This window comes from Cervus canadensis, chromosome 10 (genome assembly GCF_019320065.1).
Source record: "Cervus canadensis isolate Bull #8, Minnesota chromosome 10, ASM1932006v1, whole genome shotgun sequence".
In the NCBI taxonomy this organism is placed as follows: Eukaryota; Metazoa; Chordata; class Mammalia; order Artiodactyla; family Cervidae; genus Cervus; species Cervus canadensis.
The window spans coordinates 17,749,722-17,768,052 of NC_057395.1; the positions used below are offsets into that span (position 1 = coordinate 17,749,722).

At 40.5% G+C, this 18,331-nt stretch overlaps 1 protein-coding gene across 2 annotated transcripts in view; it reads left to right on the forward strand.

Annotated features, from left to right (window-relative positions):
- Positions 1-18,331, forward strand: part of PAK5 (p21 (RAC1) activated kinase 5) — a 380,241-nt gene that overhangs the window by 259,237 nt on the left and 102,673 nt on the right. For both annotated transcript variants that reach the window (XM_043480327.1, XM_043480325.1), the window contains one exon: positions 14,114-14,328. In XM_043480327.1, the coding sequence (XP_043336262.1) occupies positions 14,125-14,328 (204 nt within the window). In that variant the 5' untranslated portion in view covers positions 14,114-14,124. The remainder of the gene's footprint in view (positions 1-14,113; positions 14,329-18,331) is intronic.

Below are 18,331 nucleotides of genomic sequence, written 5' to 3' on the forward strand. Positions count from 1 at the left end.
CTAGGCCAGTGGGCATGCTTGCCATCAAATAGAGTTTTAAAATCTACCTACAAGGTTACTTCATTTTCTACACAAACAGGAAGAATGTCCTTATATGTTTTCCCCAACATGCTCATGATGGTTAATGTGTCAACTTGGCTGGGCCAAGGAATGTCCAGATAGTTGGTATATATTATTTCTGGGAATGTTTCTGGAAGAGATTAGCATTTGAATTGGTGAACTGAATAATGCTGATGACCTTCCCCAGTGTGGGTAGGCATCGTTGAATTTCCAGAGGGCCCCATTGGAACAAAAAGATCGAGGAAGGGTGAACTCACTCTTTCCCTGAGCTGAGCCCTCTGTCTTCTCCTGCCCTTGGACACGGGTGCCTCTAGTTCTTGTGTTTTCATAGTCAGACTGGGCCCTACACCACCAGCCCCTGATTCTCAGGGCTGTGGACGTGGACTGAATGGCACAGCTAGTTTTCCTGGTTGTCCAGCTTGCAGACAGTGTATCATGGGGCATCTTGGCCAACACAGCCACGTTAGCCAATTCCTATGCTATCTCCTCTTATATACATCTGTATAAACCCTACTGTTTCTGTTTCTCAGGAGATCTCTTGGCTAACTCTGTGCTTATTTCGTAAGCCAAGAACCTGTGAGCTAAGAGACATTCAGAGAGGCTAGAAGTAGGAGGCATTAGTTTTATCTATCATATGTGGTTTCTTAAAATATCTCCACCTGTTCATCCAGTTGTAAATGTGCAATTCAACAATCAAAAAAGATATTTCATTCCCAACCTACATGTCACTTTCAGTGTATACAGCTACCACAGAACTAGGCAGCTTTTGCCAATATTCAAAAACGTCAGCAAGTAATGCATTAATAGAACAATAGAAACAAAGGTGAAAGGGCCCAAGATTAGAAATCTCCTGATTCAAACACCTTGCTGAATACTCCTTCCATCGGAACTGCCACTTCTCAGGCAAGATGAGAATCTAAACACCTGGCACCACTGGAAGCCTAAGTTGTGATCTGATATGTTATTATTTCTCCAAAGGAGAGCAGCTTCTGGAATCACTTGTTTATGGCTACTCTAGGTATAATTTCAAAATGACGGTTGATAGCCCTCTTTTTCCCCCCACACTTTAAGTTTTTTATTTGTGTTGGGGCATAGCTGATGAACGATGCTGTGGTGGCTTCAGGTGAACAGTGAAGGGACTCAGCCATACATATACATGTATCTATTCTCCCCAAAGCCCCCTCCCATTCAGGCTGGCACGTAACGTTGAGGAGAGTTCCATGTGCTATATAATAGGTCCTTGTTGGCTATCCATTTTAAATATAGCAGAGTATACATGACCTTCCCAAAGTCTCTAACTGTCCCTTCCTCGATGACAACCATAAATTTGTTTTCTAAGTCTGTGAGTCTCTTTCTGTTTTGTAAGTAAGTTCATTTGTATCGTTTCCTTTTAGAGTCCACATATAGGGGATGTCATATGATATTTCTGCTTCTCTGTCTGACTTCTGTCACTCAGTATGACATTCTCTTCCCTGGTGACTCAGGCTGTGAAGAATCTGCCTACAGTGTGGGAGACCTGGGTTCAGTCCCTCGGTCAGGAAAATCCCCTGGAGAAGGGAGTGGCAACCCACTCCAGTATTCTTGCCTGGGAAATCCTATGGAGAGAGGAGCCTGGCAGATTACAGTCCATGGGGTCACAGAGAGTCAGGCATAACTAAAGCGACTTAGCATGCACACAGAGATTATCATACTAAGTGAAGTAAGTCAAAGACAAATGTCAAATATCACTTAAGTGTGGATTCTAAAATAAAATTATACAAATGAACTTATGTATAAAACAGAAGTAAATCCAGAGACATAGAAAACAAATTTATGATTACTAAAGGAGAAAAAGACAGGGAGGGATAAATTAGGAGTTCGGGATTAACAGACACTACTATGTATAAAACAAGAAGGACCTATGTATAGCACAGTGAATTATATTCAACATCCTGCAACAACCTACAGTGGAAAAGAATCCAAAATAGAATATATATATATATATATATATATATATATATGTATATATATATATATACACACACACACAAACACACACATACATACATATGTATGTATATATGTAGATGTATACAACTGTGTATGTGTGTATATATATATATATTTATATATATGTATATATATACAACTGAATCACCCTGCCATACACCAGAAAATTACATAACATTGTAAATCAGTCATACTCCAATTTTATTTTATAAAAAGGCTGTTTCATGTTGATCTAAAGCAGAGGCTTTTTTATGTCTGAGTTGTTTTCCCACCTTTACATATATATTTTACTAAAATATAGTTGATTTACAATGGTTCAGGCGCACAGCAAGCTGATTCAGCCACACACATACACATACATTACTCTTCAGATTGTTTTCCATCACAGGTTACTATAACACACTGACTATAGGTCCCTGTGCGATAGAGTAAACCTTTGTTACTTGTTACATATCTATTTTTTAAATTAGAAATCTAGCATTCTATTAATACTAAGTCAAACAAGAGGAAGGAAATGTCACAAATTTTTTAGTTAGGCAAAAATTCATAAGATTTCTAAAATATGCATATTATACATATTATTTATGTATACACAAGTTTTTCTACTACCCTTGATAGAAGTTTGAGAAAGAACATCAATAAAGAAAAAAAAAGAGATGGATAAATTGGAAAACATAAAATAAATGAAATTGGAGCACTGACTGTGAAATAGAAAAAAATGAAACAAACTAGATAAAAGTAAAAGATCATAATATAGTCTAGTTGTTTTTAAACATGAGTATTCATTAGAAACATATCTGGAGCTTTGGAGAAAAAAGCAATACCTGGGCATTTGTATTTTTCAAAAAATTCCAAGATAATTTTGATATGCATCCGGATTTTAAGTGATTACAGGTTTTTCTATTAAATGGTAGTTTTGGTGATATAGAATTCTATTATTTTTCTTTTGACAATAATGATACAATGGTATTAAGTGAATGATTATGTAACACAATAGTAATCACAATAATCACATAGTAATCACAATAGTAAGAGATGTTTACCAGTTTTTCACAATCAATAGCCAGACAAAAAATAAAATATAATTACAATTGCAAGCCATAATGGGAACATGATTAACCTCACAATATAAAATGATTATGTATGGGGGTCAAGCAGAGTAATGTGGTAGGTGGCAGTGCATACGTGCACATGTTTTCATCTGCCCAGCTGGTCTGTGTGTTTTGGTTGGTGCATTTAATCCATTTACACTTAAGGTAGCTGTATGTATGATCCTATTACCATTGTCTTAATTGTTTGGGGCTATTTTCTGTAAGTCTTTTCCTTCTCTTGTGTTTCCTGCCTAGGGAAGTTCTTTTAGCATTTGTTATAAAGCTGCTTTGGTGGTGCTGAATTCTTTTACTTTTGCTTGTCTAGAAAGCTTTTGATTTCTCCATCAAATCTGAAGGAGAGTCTTGCTGGGTAGAGTATTCTTCATTGTAGGTTCTTCCCTTTCATCCCTTTAAATACATCGTGCCATTCTCTTCTGGTTTGTAGAGTTTCTGTTGAGAAATCAGCTGATAATCTTAAGGGAGTTAGTTTGTATGCTGTCATTCTTCCCTTGTTGCTTTTCATATTTTATTTCTGCCTTTAATTTTTGTCAGTTTGATTACTACGTGTATTGGAGTGTCCCTCCTTTGGTTTATTCAGCCTGGGATTCTCTGTGCTTCCTGGATTTGGTTGACTATTTCCTTTCCGATGTTAGGGAAGTTTCCAGCTGTTATCTTTTCAAATATTTTCTCAGGTTCTTTCTCTCTTTCTTCTCCTTCTGGGACCCCTATTATGCAAATGTTGGTGCATTTAATGTTGTCCCAGAGTTCTCTTAGGCTGTTTCATTTTTTCATTCTTTTTTCTATATTCTGTTCTGTGGCAGTGATTCATTCTTTCCTCCAGGCTATTTATCTGTGCTTCTGCCTCAGTTATCCTGCTCTTGCTTCCTTCTAGTGTATTATTCATCTCTGCTTGTTTATTCTTTAGTTTTGTAGGCTGTTGGTAAACGTTTCTTGCGTCTTCTCCATTATTTTCCCGAGATCCTGGATCGTCTTCACTATCATTATTCTGAATTCTTTTTCTGAAAGGTTGGCCTATCTCACTTCACTAGTTGTTTTCCTGGGGTTCTATCTTGTTCTTTCACCTGAGACATAATTTTCTGCTTTTTTATCCTGGTTAACTTTCTGTAATGTGGCTTTTGTTCTACTGCTGTGGGATTGTGGTTGTTCTGCTTCTTCTGTCTGTGTTTGAGGAGGCTAAGAGGTTTGTATAAGCTTCCGATGAGAGGGACTAGCAATGGGAAAAACTGGGCCTTGCTCTGGTGGGTAGGGCTTTGCTCAGTAAATCTTTAATCCAAGTATCTGTTGATGGGTGGGGTTGCGCTCTCTCCCTGGTAGTTGTTTGGCCTGAGATGACCCAGCCCTGGGGTCTTCAGGCTCTATGGTAAGGTTAAAGGCAACCTCTAAGAGGGCGTATGCCAAGGGGGACCTCCCCGGATGTCTGCTGCCAGTGTCCCTGTCCCTGTAGTGAGGCCTTGCTAACCTACACTTCCATAGCAGACCCTCCGACACTAGCAGGTATTTTTGGTTCAGTCCTCTGTGGGGTCGCTGCTCCGTTCTTCTGGGTCTTGGTATGTGCAAGATTCTGTTTGTGCCCTCCATGACTGGAGGCTCTATTTACCCCAGCCCTGTGGAAGTCCTATAATCAAATCCTGATGGCCTTCAAGTTCAGATTCCCTGGGGATTCCCAGTCTGTTTGTCAGATCCCCAGGCTAGGAAGCCTAGCATAGGGTTCAAACCTTCACAACAGTGGGAGAACTTCTTTGGCATTCTTGTTCTCCAGTTTCTGGGTCACCCACTTGGCAGGTATGAGATCTGATTTTATTGTGACAGTGGCCCTCCTACTGTCCCACTGTGACTTCTTTGTCTTTGGACTTGGGTTACCTTTTTTTGGTGGGTTCTAGCATCCTCCTGTCAATGATTGTTCAACAGCTGGTTGCAGTTTTGGTGCTCTAACAGGAGGAGATGAGCACACGTACTTCTACTCCGCCGTCTTGAACCAGAAACCCCTGCTGTTTGTGGATTTTTTGATGACAGCCATTCTGACCTGTGTGAGGTGATATCTCATTGTAGTTTTGATTTGTGTTTCTCTAATAACTAGTGATGTTGAAAATCTTTTCATGTGCCTATTGGCCATCTGTATATCCCCTTAGGAGAAATGTCTATTCAGGTCTTCTGTGCATTTTTTGAATGGGTTGTTTATTTTGATGCTGTTTGCAAATTTTGGAGAGTAACCCCTCATCAGTCACATCATTTGCAAATATTTTCTCTCAATCTGTAGGTTTTCTTTTCATTTTTTTATTGTTTATTTTGCTGTGCAAAAGCTGTTAAGTAGGCCCCATTTGTTTATTTTTGGTTTTATATCCCTTATTCTGGGAGATGGATCAAAAAAATGGTACTGTGATTTATATCAGAGACTCTTCTGCCTATGTTTCTTCCAGGGGTTGTACAGTGCTCAGTCTCACATTTAGGTATTTAATCTATTTTGAGCTTTTTTGTATGTATGGAGTTAAAGAATGATCTAATTTCACTTTTTTTACATGTAGCTGTCCAATTTTCCCAGGACCATTTTGTGAAGACTGTCTTTCCAACACTGTGTAGTCTTGGTAGTCCTCTTTTTTAATCTGCTCCTCATGTAAATCAAGCTTTTCTTCTGAACATTAACCCAAAGGATGAATTTTTAAAGTATTATTTCAATATATTACAATACGTGGTAATTACAGCAAGTGTTTGTTTTGAATTAATTTTAAAATATTTTAGGAAAGAAATGTACTACACAGTGTGTGTGTTAGTCACTCAGTCATGTCTGACTCTTTGTGACCCTATGGACTATAGCCTGCCAGGCTCCTCTGTCCATGGAATTATCCAGGCAAGAATACTGCAGTGGGCAGCCATTCCATTCTCCAGGGAATTTTCCTGACCTGGGGCTCGAACCCAGATCTCCTGCATTGCAGGCAGATTGTTTACTGTCTGAGCCATCAGGGAAGCCCATATCACACTAAAAAGTATAAAAATCCAGTGGTTCCTTGATTTACCCTATGATAACTCCAAGTTCTTTTTTCTTGGGGATGGTCTTGATCCCTGCCTTCTATACAATGTCACAAACCTCCATCCATAGTTCTTCAGGCACTCTGTCTATCAGATGTAATCCCTTGAATCTATTTCTCACTTCCACTGTATAATCGTATGGGATTTGATGCAGGTCATACCTCAATGGCTAGTGATATTCCCTACTTTCTTCAATTTAAGTCTGAATTTGGCAGTAAGGAATTCATGATCTGAGCCACAGTCAGCTCCTGGTCTTGTTTTTGCTAACTGTATAGCGCTTGACCATCTTTGGCTGCAAAGAAGATAATCAATCTGATTTTGGTATTGACCATCTGATGAGGTCCATGTGTAGAGTCTTCTCTTGTGTTATTGGAAGAGGGTGTTTGTTATGACCAGTGCATTATCTTGGCAAAACTCTGTAGGCCTTTGCCCTGCTTCATTCCGTACTCCAAGGTCAAATTTGCCTGTTAATCTAGGTGTTTCTTGACTTCCTACTTTTGCATTCTAGTACCCTATAATGAAAAGGACATCTTTTTTGGGTGTTAGTTCTAGAAGGTCTTGAAGGTCTTCATAGAACCATTCAACTTCAGCTTCTTCACCATTATTTGTTGGGGCATAGGCTTGGATTACTGTGATATCAAATGGTTTGCCTTGGAAACAAACAGAGATCATTCTGTCATGTTTGAGATTGCATCCAAGTACTGCATTTTGTACTCTTTTGTTAACTGTGATGGCTATTCCATTTCTTCTAAGGGATTCTTGCCCACAGTAGTAGACATAATGGTCATCTGAGTTAAAATCACCCATTCCAGTCCATTTCAGTTCACTGATTCCTAAAATGTTGACGTTCACTCTTGCCTCCTCCTATTTGACCACTTTCAATTTCCCTTGACTCATGGAAAAAGAAATACAAAAAGGTAAAATGACTGTCTGAGGAGGCCTTACAAATAGCTGTGAAAAGAAGAGAAGCAAAAGGCAAAGGAGAAAAGGAAAGATATGCCCACTTGAATGCAGAGTTCCAGAGAATAGCAAGGAGAGATAAGAAAGCATTCCTCAGTGATCAATGCAGAGAAATAGAGGAAAACAGTAGAATGGGAAAGACTAGAGATCTCTTCGAAGAAAATGAGAGATACCAAGGTAACATTTCATGCAAAGATGGGTACAATAAAGGAAAGAAATTGTATGGACCTAACAGAAGCAGAAGATATTAAAAAGAAATGGCAAGAATACACAGAAGAACTATACAAAAATGATCTTCATGACCCAGATAATCACAATGGTATGATGACCCACTTAGAGCCAGACATCCTGGAACATGAAGTTAAGAAGGCCTTAGGAAGCATCACTATGAACAAAGCTAGTGGAGGTGATGGAATTCTAATTGAGCTATTTCAAATCCTGAAAGATGATGTTGTGAAAGTGCTGCACTCAATATGCCAGCAAATTTGGAAAACTCAGCAGTGGTCACTGGGCTGGAAAAGGTCAGTTGTCATTCCAACCCCAAAGAAAGGCAATCCCAAAGAATGCTCAAACTACCACACAATTCCACTCATCTCACACGCTAGCGAAGTAATGCTCAAAATTCTTCAAGCCAGACTTCAGTAGTACATGAACCATGAACTTCCAGATGTTCAAGCTGGATTTAGAAAAGGCAGAGAAACCAGAGATCAAATTGCCAAAATCTGCTGGATCATCAAAAAAGCAAGGGAGTTCCAGAAAAAACATCAATGTCTGCTTTGTTGACAATGCCAAAGCCTTTGGCTGTGTGGATCACAACAAATTCTGGAAAATTCTTCAAAAGATGGGAATACCAGACCACCTGACCTGCCTCTTGAGAAAACTGTATGCAGGTCAGGAAGCTAGAGCTGGACATGAACAACAGACTGGTTCCAAATAGGGAAAGGAGTATATCAAGGCTGTGTGTTGTTACCCTGATTATTTAACTTACATGCAGAATACATCCTGAGAAACGCTGGACTGGATGAAGCACAGGCTGGAATCAAGATTGCTGGGAGAATTATCAATAACCTCAGATATGCAAATGACACCACTCTCATGGTAGAAAGTGAAGAAGAACTAAAGAGCCTCTCGATGAAAGTAAAAGAGGAGAGTGAAAAAGTTGGCTTAAAACTCAGCATTCAGAAAACTAAGATCATGGCATCTGTTCCCACCACTTCATGGCAAATAGATGGAGAAACAGTGAGAGACTATATTTTGGGGGGCTCCAAAATAACTGCAGGTGGTGATTGCAGTCATGAAATTGAAAGACACTTGGTCCGTGGAAGGAAAGTTATGACCAACCTAGACAGCATATTAAAAAGCAGAGACATTACTTTGCCAACAAAGGTCCACCTAGTCAAGGCTATGATTTTTCCAGTAGTCATGTATGGATGTGAGAGTTGAACTATAAAAAAAGCTGAGCACCAAAGAATTAATGCTTTTGAACTGTGGAGTTGGAGAAGACTCTTGAGAGTCCCTTGGACTGCAAGGAGATCCAACCAGTCCATCCTGAAGGAGATCATCCCTGAGTATTCATTGGAAGGACTGATGCTGAAGCTGAAACTCCAATACTTTGGCCACCTAATATGATGAATTGACTCATTTGAAAAGACCCTGATGCTTGGAAAGTTTGAAGGCAGCAGGAGAAGGGGATGACAGAGTATGAGATGGTTGGATGGCATCACCTACTCAATGGACATGAGTTTGAGTAAACTCTGGGTGTTGTTGATGGACAGGGAGGCCTGGTGTGCTGCAGTCCATGGGGTCACAAAGAGTCGGACATGAATGAGCAACTGAACCGAACTGAACTGACTGAACTCCAAGTTCTGCTTCCCTGAAGGGCACCATGCATGACATGACATTTCTTTGGTTTCAACAATTTTTTTTAGTTTTTTCCATATCATCAAAAATATATGTGTGCAACTATGTCAATTTTAGGCATCTCAAGACTTTTTTTCTGCTATGGTAAACAGAATTTAGCTTTATTATACAATCTGCCAACTGATAGAAAGAATGTGCTTTGAGATTCTGAATCTCCAGTTTTGTCAGTTTCTTACATCTTAGCTTCTGTTTTTTTCTTCTGTAAAATAGAGGTATGATGATAACACCCCTTGTGCAGAAGGAGTTCACACAGCAGGCCTGAGACTATCTTTGAGTAACCTAATTGCAGGATTGGCCCTTTACTGGCATCTGGAAACTTGGGTTTTAGGAGGGTTCCCACTGTTCCCTGATAATAATGGCTCACTGTGACTAAACTGTTTATCCAGACTATTTTAGTCTCTGCTGAACCCATGTTTCCTTCTGGAGTTTGGAAGTTTGGCAGGGACCAGGCAGAGGTGCCCATGTGACAGGTACTGAGTAAAATCCTCAGGCACTGAGTCTTTCCCAAGCTTCCCTGTGTGGACAGAATTTCCTGTGTTGTCATAATTCAGCGCTGGAGGAATGGTCACATCCGGCCTGAGTCTGCTGGGAGAGACCACTGGGGGCTCGTGCCTGCAGACTTCGCCCACGCACCTTTCTCCTCTGCTGGTTCTGCACTGTATGCTTTCTCTGCAATAGATCATCGCCATGAGTATCACTCCGTGCTGAGTCCTGTGAGTTCTTCCAACACATGAAACCTAGGGGTGGTCTTGAGGACCCCCCACCAGAGGATTGTCTTGAGTTTTAAGTGAGCTCAGACACACTGGACAGTTAGCACTTTTCCAGACTAAGCGGGTGCTCGTCCGAGAGAAGAAGTCCTTTACCAAGCAGGTGTGGATTTGAGGAGGGTTCCATACTATCTTTGGCCTGAATGTGAGATTCCTCAGTGCTGTCAGGGGAATGGACATCACTCATGGAATGTCACTATACACTTTGGATGTTCCCTCTCTGCTTTTAGTCATGAGTGAGCTTCACAGGAACATGACTTTAGGACTTACAGCTTCACTTTCTTTTTAAGTTGTTTCTTCTTTAATTCAAACTTACTAGACACCTAGAACTATATTTACTACCATTTAAATTACAGTTGTATAGTATCACATGATGAAATGTAGGCAAATTAATTCAGCTGTGGGTTTCCTCTGTCTTATTTTACAAGAATAGTATTAGTTCATTAATATTTTCTTTTTTTATATTCTCACTTGAATGCCATAGCAACCAGTGAGAAATTCACAGTTGGGAAGGAAATAGTAAGACATTTCTATTCTGGTTCTAAAAATGTTTGATCTAACATTCTCAGTGCTTGTTCAAGTATGAATATATGCAAATCCTCAAATGATTTTTCTACAACAATTGTCACCTAGTTTCTAAAAATGATCATAAAGTTTATTAAAATGCCAAGTGGATTCAGCCAATGCATAACCAAATTTTATTTCAAATGTATTTTTATTTTCATAAAATAATACTGAGAGATGGTGTATAGAGTCACTTACTTATTTGGCATAATTTCTTGGCCACTGAAAACCTTCTAGGCCCTTGACAAGCCAGAGGATAGCATCACAATTAAGACTACACTGAGTGGACACAATATAACAGCTAATATGGTTACCCAGATGGGGCACTGTTGCTTGAGACTGTGAAGCAACTAAAATAGAGAAACGTGATGGGCATCTGAAGAGGCAGGGGATGGGATCATAATCAGTTAGCATTTTCTGTGCAACGATCTGCTCCAAAATGTAATGGCTTAAAGCAACAGCCATTTTATTTACTTTCTGATCCTGTAGGTTGATCCCGTAGGTCTGGCTCAGCTGTTTGTTGTTTTTTTCTTCCTGCTTGTTTTGACTGGGCGCAAAAGTGGATAGCTTCCGGTCAGCAAGACAACTGTTTCCAGGGCTCATTGCCTGGGCTGATGAGTGACTGGGTTACATGATCTGTCACCCCCTAACTAGACGGCCTGGCCTCATCCTCATGCTGGCTGGTTCCAAGAGCAGCATGGAGGCAAGCCCCAGGGGGCAAGCACGTTCCAGGCTTGGGTCATAATTTCTGTTGTCCTTTTGTGGATTACATATCCTCGTCCAGAGTCAGTGCTGGAGAGACCCACCCGAGGGCTGGACCCTGGCAGGCGGGAAACACCGGGGCCACTCCTGTGACAGTCCGCTGCTGCTGCAGCCTTTCCTTCTTCATGCTCTGTCTGAGGTGTGCTCAAATGTTGGAAATCAATTGACCTGTATTCATTAACCTAATTATAGTAAGGTACTTAAAGAGTTTTAAAAACATGTCATTATGTTTTGCAAGAGAGACAACATCAAGGTATTTTTGAGCCCTTTTTATCTTTCATTAGCTTTTCATTGTCAGCTTATGTGAGTTTGCTAAATGAGTTTGAAGTAAGCACCAGGATGGATGTGAAAATGGGTTTTGATAAAGTCTTGGGAGTTAATGCTATGAAGACTCTGGTCCCTGTCAAGGCTACATATGCTGTGCTGTGGTCTGAATGTGTCTCTCCAAAATCCGTGTGTTGACATTCTAATCCAAACGTTGTTTAGTCACTAAGTTGTATCTAAATCTTTTGTGACTCCATGGACTGTAGCCAGGCTCCTCTGTCCATGGGATTTTGCAGGCAGGAATACTGAACTGGGTTGCCATTTCCTTCTCCAGGGGATCTTCCCAACTCAGGGATCGAACCTGCATCTCCTGCGTTTGCAGGTAAATTCTTCACTGCTGAGCCACCACCAAAGAACACCCCCGTGTGATGGCAGTAGGAAGTGGGGCCTTTGGGAGGTGATTGTCCCTTGAGGTCAGAACCTCATGAATGGTATTAGTGCCCTTATTAGAAAAGACCAGTGCAAGCTCCTTTGTCCCTTCCAACATGTGCTGCTGCTGCTGCTGCTAAGTCACATCAGTCGTGTCCGACTCTGTGCGACCCCATCGATGGCAGCCCACCAGGCTCCCCCGTCTCTGGGATTCTCCAACGTGTGAGGTTACAGCAAAAAGACAGCCAACCAGAAAGCAAGTTCTCACCAGGTAGTGAAGGAATAGAAGCATTAGAAAGCTAGAAAGAAGTAGGAAACCCCTGCTGACTGAGCAGGGATAAACAGTTAAAAGAAAAAAACAAACAGAAGTTCCAAAGGAGGATGAAGGGAAGGGAGGGAGGGAGAGTGAAAAGGACAATGTTAACATCTGTGGAGCTGATCTTAGGTGTTCTTCACTAAATGTTCTGTTCTGGGTGATGTTAGTCTCTCAGCAAATATTTCTTGACCCCTACCATGTGCCAGACATTGGCTAACAGTAATGAACAAGTGGAGAGCATCCCTGCTCTTATGGATCTTGTATTCTAGAAGGGAAGACAGATCCTAGGCATGCCATTGTACACAACTAACACCGATGAATAAGTGTGGTGAAAAATATGTACTTGACTGTAGGAGTGTATGTATAACCCCCTACTCAAGTCTGAGGGCTGGGAGAAAGTTTCTCCCAAGAGTAACACTGAAGCCAAAGCACCATGTTTTGCAATAGGTACAACAAGGTCATTGGGATTCCCCAAATGACTGTGATTGTCCTGTTCACAATAACTTCAGAGAGGGCAAAGCAGTCGCCTGTGATCACAGTGAACACTAAGTGGCATTCAAGCCCAGGGTACCTTACGTGTTTTCAATAAACGTAAAGCATAAACTGACTATTTTACATATTTTCTATGTGTATCTTTGTCATTTGTTGTTGTTTAGTCACAAAGTCGTGTCCAACTCTTTTGGAAACCCATGGCCTGTAGCCCACCAGGCTCTGCTGCCCATGGAATTCCCAGGCAAGAATACTGGAGTGGGTTGCCATTTCTTTCTCCAGGGATCTTCCCGACCCAGGGATTGAACCTGTGCCTCCTGTATTGGCAGGCAGGTTCTTTATCACTGAGCCACCAGGGAAGCCATAGGAGGTTTTAAATACGTAAACTGCATTGTTTCAAACAAGTAAAATACGTTGCATAAAATTCTAAATATGCAGTATAAAATCGATATTGTTCCCTGCGTCCCCCTGGCTCCCTTCTCTGCAGGTGATACCAGTCAATCTCTGGTATATTCATCCAGAGGTATGTTCCATACGAGCACTTAGCACTCACTTTGTGCCAGGTGCTTTTCAGACATTTGTCTTACAAGTGTTTGCTTGTTTAATCCTAATAAAATTTTATGTGGCAAATGTAATTATTAACCCCATTCTTCGTGTTTACACATATTTTTCCATAGACTTGTTTTAGATTTTAAGTGCACATCAGACTTTGAGATGCTTCTCCCTGTGTGCTAGTCAGCTTTTGCTTTGGTAACACCACATAACAAACAAATATGAGGTCTTAATGGCTCCATGACACACTTATTTCATACTCACAAGTCAGCTGTTGGTCTGACTCCAGCCTGGGGGTCAGATTTGTGTCTGCCTCATGCATCTCTCCTTCCAGAATCTTGGCTGAGGGACTATCGTCCACTAGAGAGATGTGCATGCCAAGTGGCAGAAGTGTAAGAGGGAAGTGGAAACACAATACCTTCAAAAACCTCCACCCTGGGGACTTCCCTGGTGGTCCAGTGGATAAGATTTGCCTTCCACTGCAGGGGGTGCAGGTTTGATCCCACGCGCCTTAGGGCCAAGAAAACAAAGCCAAACATAACACAGAAGCAGTATTGTAACAAATCCAGTAAAGAGAGTAAAAACCATCCACATCAAAAAAATCTTAAAACATCTCCACCCTGAACTGAAGGGCTTTTTCTTCCTCCACAGTCCATTAGTTAAAGTGAGTCACATGACCAAACTCAGGGAGTTGGGAAAGCCTACTCCACATGGCAAGTATAAGGAAAAAGCAAAATTTTTAAATGAAGTTGCCTCATCTACAGACTCGGAAGTACAACTTGCATCATCTGCAGCTAATAGTGGAAAAGCTGAAAAGACAGAACGATGAGTGAATTACTAATTTTCCTGTGGTCTTCTGGCTGGCAGGATAATAAACCGCTCCCTTTTCTGTTTTCATTTCTCAGGATTTTGCACCATGTTTGGGAAAAAAAAGAAAAAGATTGAGATATCCGGCCCATCCAACTTTGAACACAGGGTTCACACGGGGTTTGACCCACAGGAGCAGAAGTTCACCGGCCTCCCGCAGCAGTGGCACAGCCTGCTGGCGGACACCGCCAACCGGCCAAAGCCCATGGTGGACCCTTCCTGCATCACGCCCATCCAGCTGGCGCCCATGAAGGTATGACGAGGGCTTGCTCTTTAAGTTGGCTTGAAAAGCGTGATCCCGTTTGATGCGGGGTGAGCTCCCAAATGCCTAAATCATGTATTTGTTTTTAAATATCCACATATTATCCACAATTATTCCTCAGTGATTATAACATTTACCACTTATCATAAATGGCAGCACATGAAAAGCAACCTCAGCTTTCAGATGTGAGTCTTTTTTTCTCAGATTCATACAATGCAAACACAAAATAGGAAATTTTTATTCCTACTTTTAATGGTGTTTGTTCTTTTAACTAAAAAACATTATCCACCGCCTCTGGTAGATATTGTCAGTAACCTCTGAGTAGATAGTATACTAGGCAGCCTTGTGTTGTTATGCATTTTTCCTCAGAATGTCTAAGCTTTTATATAAAATTTAGTAAGAACAGGTTTTAACTATACTAAATGATTTTTAGTACGTATACTCACATACATGCATATGCATAAATATTTTGTATATAATAAAATATATTTATTAGTGTATACATACCTATAAATTATACATATATAGTCTTCATAGTCTAAGAGAGAGAGATTTCAAATAAAAATGAATTATGTGATTCCTGGAATAAGATATAACTTACCTTAAACAAATAGCTAGTAGATTTTTAAAAGGACTGTTCATCAGGATCATTGCATTTAAGTGGAAATCAGACCCAAAACATTTCAGATAAGTCAAGAGACTACCAAAAACCCAGCCTTTGCAGTTTACTTCTATACCTCAGAATGATAAGAATTCCCTGGGCCATCACATTGCCCAAAGTCTTCCTGTGGGGATTAAACATCATTGAAGCTTATCATCATGTTATCCAATAGGTCAAATTCTGTCCTCACTTCTTATATCAGTAGGCATCTGAGCTAGGTAAATAACTTATTCTATATTAACATGCATATTGAATACACTGGGTTTAAATGATATGTAAAACAACAGTGGATGTATTTTTAAAGGGTTTAAAGAAGGAATCTAGCTGATAAACTACAAGAAATGCTTGTAAGAGATCACTTGCACTGAGTAACTTGGAATTGTGATTTTGTCATTTATTCATGGTCTTATGAGCCAATTTATTTTAGTACTGAACATGTGGGTCTGTCCTGCCCAAAGATTGATACAGAGTGTTTTAATCTTGCATCTTGTAAATTTTATGTTCTGATAAGATTTTGAAACTTTTCAGGCCAGGTGAAATGTAAAAAAGAGGTGGATATTCAATAAGATAAATCTTTAGGGACAAAATGGAACCTCTCATCTTAAACAGGTATTGATCGACATTTAATAGAAGCTGACCAGTTAAGCAACTCTACTTGTTAATATTAGGCAGTATCCTGGACAGGGAGGCCAGGCGTGCTGTGGTCCATGGGGTCACAAAGGGTCGGACATGACTGAGCAACTGAACTGAACTGAACTGATCCTTCTATTGAAGATGATTTTCTCTGGAATAAAAGATAAATGCCTCACTAATGACTAAATAATAGGCTGGGACTTATCTAAAAAGAAATCGAGATTGGAAAGAATTTGCTTTATAGTTTCATTATTTTTTGCAATATTCTGAGTTTTTATAAAACCCAGAAAAGGAAGATGCAGTGTGCCCCAAAAAGTTATCTGCTATTGATCATCATGGCAAAGGAGCATGTCCAAATGAAACAAGGGCTATTTTCTTAACTTTAAGAAATTGCCATTTGATGAGGAGTGTTCTAGAAGGGAGCTGTTTTAGTGTATCATCCTAGTTAAAGGCCAGGATGTGCTCTCTTGTTAGGGAGTGTGGAGTGTGCTTATTACGGGATGAGGTTAGAGGGACATCTACTGCACCATGGTTCTTCACTTGTGCTAGTCCTAGCAGGTCCTGGCTGGCAGTAAGGTAGGAAGCTCCCACCCCAGTGATAATCCATCATGCCCAGTGGCTGTAGGACCTAAGAGGATCTTCTACCTCATTTCTTCCATCTCCTGGGTGAGCTGCTACCTTTCTTCTTGGACAGAATTTATCAGCCCCACTGAGAAGTGGAGCAAAGTTGCCTAACTGAGCCCCATGTTTCTCTTACTCACATAATGGGCTTCCCAAATTTGATGCCAAATGTGTGAGAATCCAGTCTGTAGGGGGGAACATTTGTTATAGACTTTTAAATGCTAAAAGACAAATGACTAGAAAATACATCTCAAGTGTGAATCCAGTCCTGAATTTCTGCACATTTCAGGCATAGTAATGCCTGTGGAAAAAAAAAATACAGACAAGGAATGAAAAGAATCACTTCACTTCAGTTCAGTCACTCAGTCATGTCCAACTCTTTGTGACCCCATGAAATGCAGCATGCCAGGCCTCCCTGTCTATCACCAACTCCCAGAGTTTACTCAAACTCATGTCCATTGAGTTGGTGATGCCATCCAACCATCTCATCCTCTGTCGTCCCCTTCTCCTCCTGCCCTCAAGCTTTCCCAGCATCAGGGTCTTTTCAAATGAGTCACCTCTTCTCATCAGGTGGCCAAAGTATTGGAGTTTCAGCTTCAGCATCAGTCCTTCCAGTGAACACCCAGGACTGATCTCCTTTAAGATAGACTGGTTGGATCTCCTAGCAGTTCAAGGGACTCTCAAGAGTCTTCTCCAACACCACAGTTAAAAAGCATCAGTTCTTTGATACTCAGCTTTCTTTATAGTCCAACTCTCACATCCATACATGACTACTGAAAAAGCCATAGCTTTGACTAGAAGGACTTTGTCTCTGCTTTTTAATATGCTGTCTAAGTTGGTCACAACTTTTCTTCCAAGGAGTAAGCGTCTTTTAATTTCATGGCTGCAATCACCATCTGCAGTGATTTTGGAGCCCCAAAAAATAAAGTCAGCCACCGTTTCCACTGTTTCCCCATCTATTTGCCATGAAGTGATAGGACCGGATGCCATGATGTTAGTTTTCTGAATGCTGAGTTTTAAGCCAACTTTTTCACTCTCCTCTTTCTCTTTCTTCAAGAGGCTCTTTAGTTCTTCTTCACTTTCTGCCATAAGGGTGGTGTCATCTGCATATCTGAGGTTATTGATTTCTCCCAGCAATCTTGATTCCAGCTTGTACTTCATCCAGCCCAGCATTTCTCCTGATGTACTCTGCATATAAGTTAAACAAGCAGAGTGACAATATACAGCCTTGACATACTCCTTTTCCTATTTGGAACCAGTCTGTTGTTCTAAGTCCAGTTCTAACCATTGCTTCCTGACCTGCATACAGGTTTCTCAAGAGGCAGTTCAGGTGGTCTGGTATTCCCAGCTCTTTCAGAATTTTCCACAGTTTATTGTGATCCACATAGTCAAAGACTTTGGCATAGTCAATAAAGCAGAAATAGATGTTTCTCTGGAACTCTCTTGCTTTTTCGATGATCTAGCGGATGTTGGCAAGTTGATCTCTGGTTCCTCTGCCTTTTCTAAAACCAGCTTGAACATCTGGAAGTCTAGGTTGAATTTTCCCCAGAAAGAACAGAGTTAATTAAATGCTTTCTAACTGAAAGACACCCAAGAAATCCATCCTTCATACTCTCACCAAACCCCTTAAGATGGAGCTGCTCCTTCTTCAGACCCTATGAATGCAGTTGGTGCTGTCAGCACTTTTGTATCATAGTTAATCCACTGACTGTACCAGCTCCTTGAATTAGGAAAATAATAGGTTCAAGGGGCCAGAGTACACCACGAAGTATGGATGAACTCACTTTTTAAACAAGACCCCTCTGGGGAAACCTTGCAAATGACCTGAGAAGGGCTAGTTATAAACTATGCAGAATATATTGCAGAAGTCAGAATATTCTTTGGAATAAGAAGCCATGAATGAATTGATAGAAAGGAATGAATAGGTAGAGTTGTGCAGGTTTAAAGCCCATTTTGTCAAAGTTTTTTTTTTTTTTTAAGTAGAACTGGCAGTTCTAATTTGGAGTCAAATTGCCCTTTAAAACAGACAAAGGAAAATGAGAGAAGAGATTGTGATATAAAAACAGTAGTGGAAGAGGT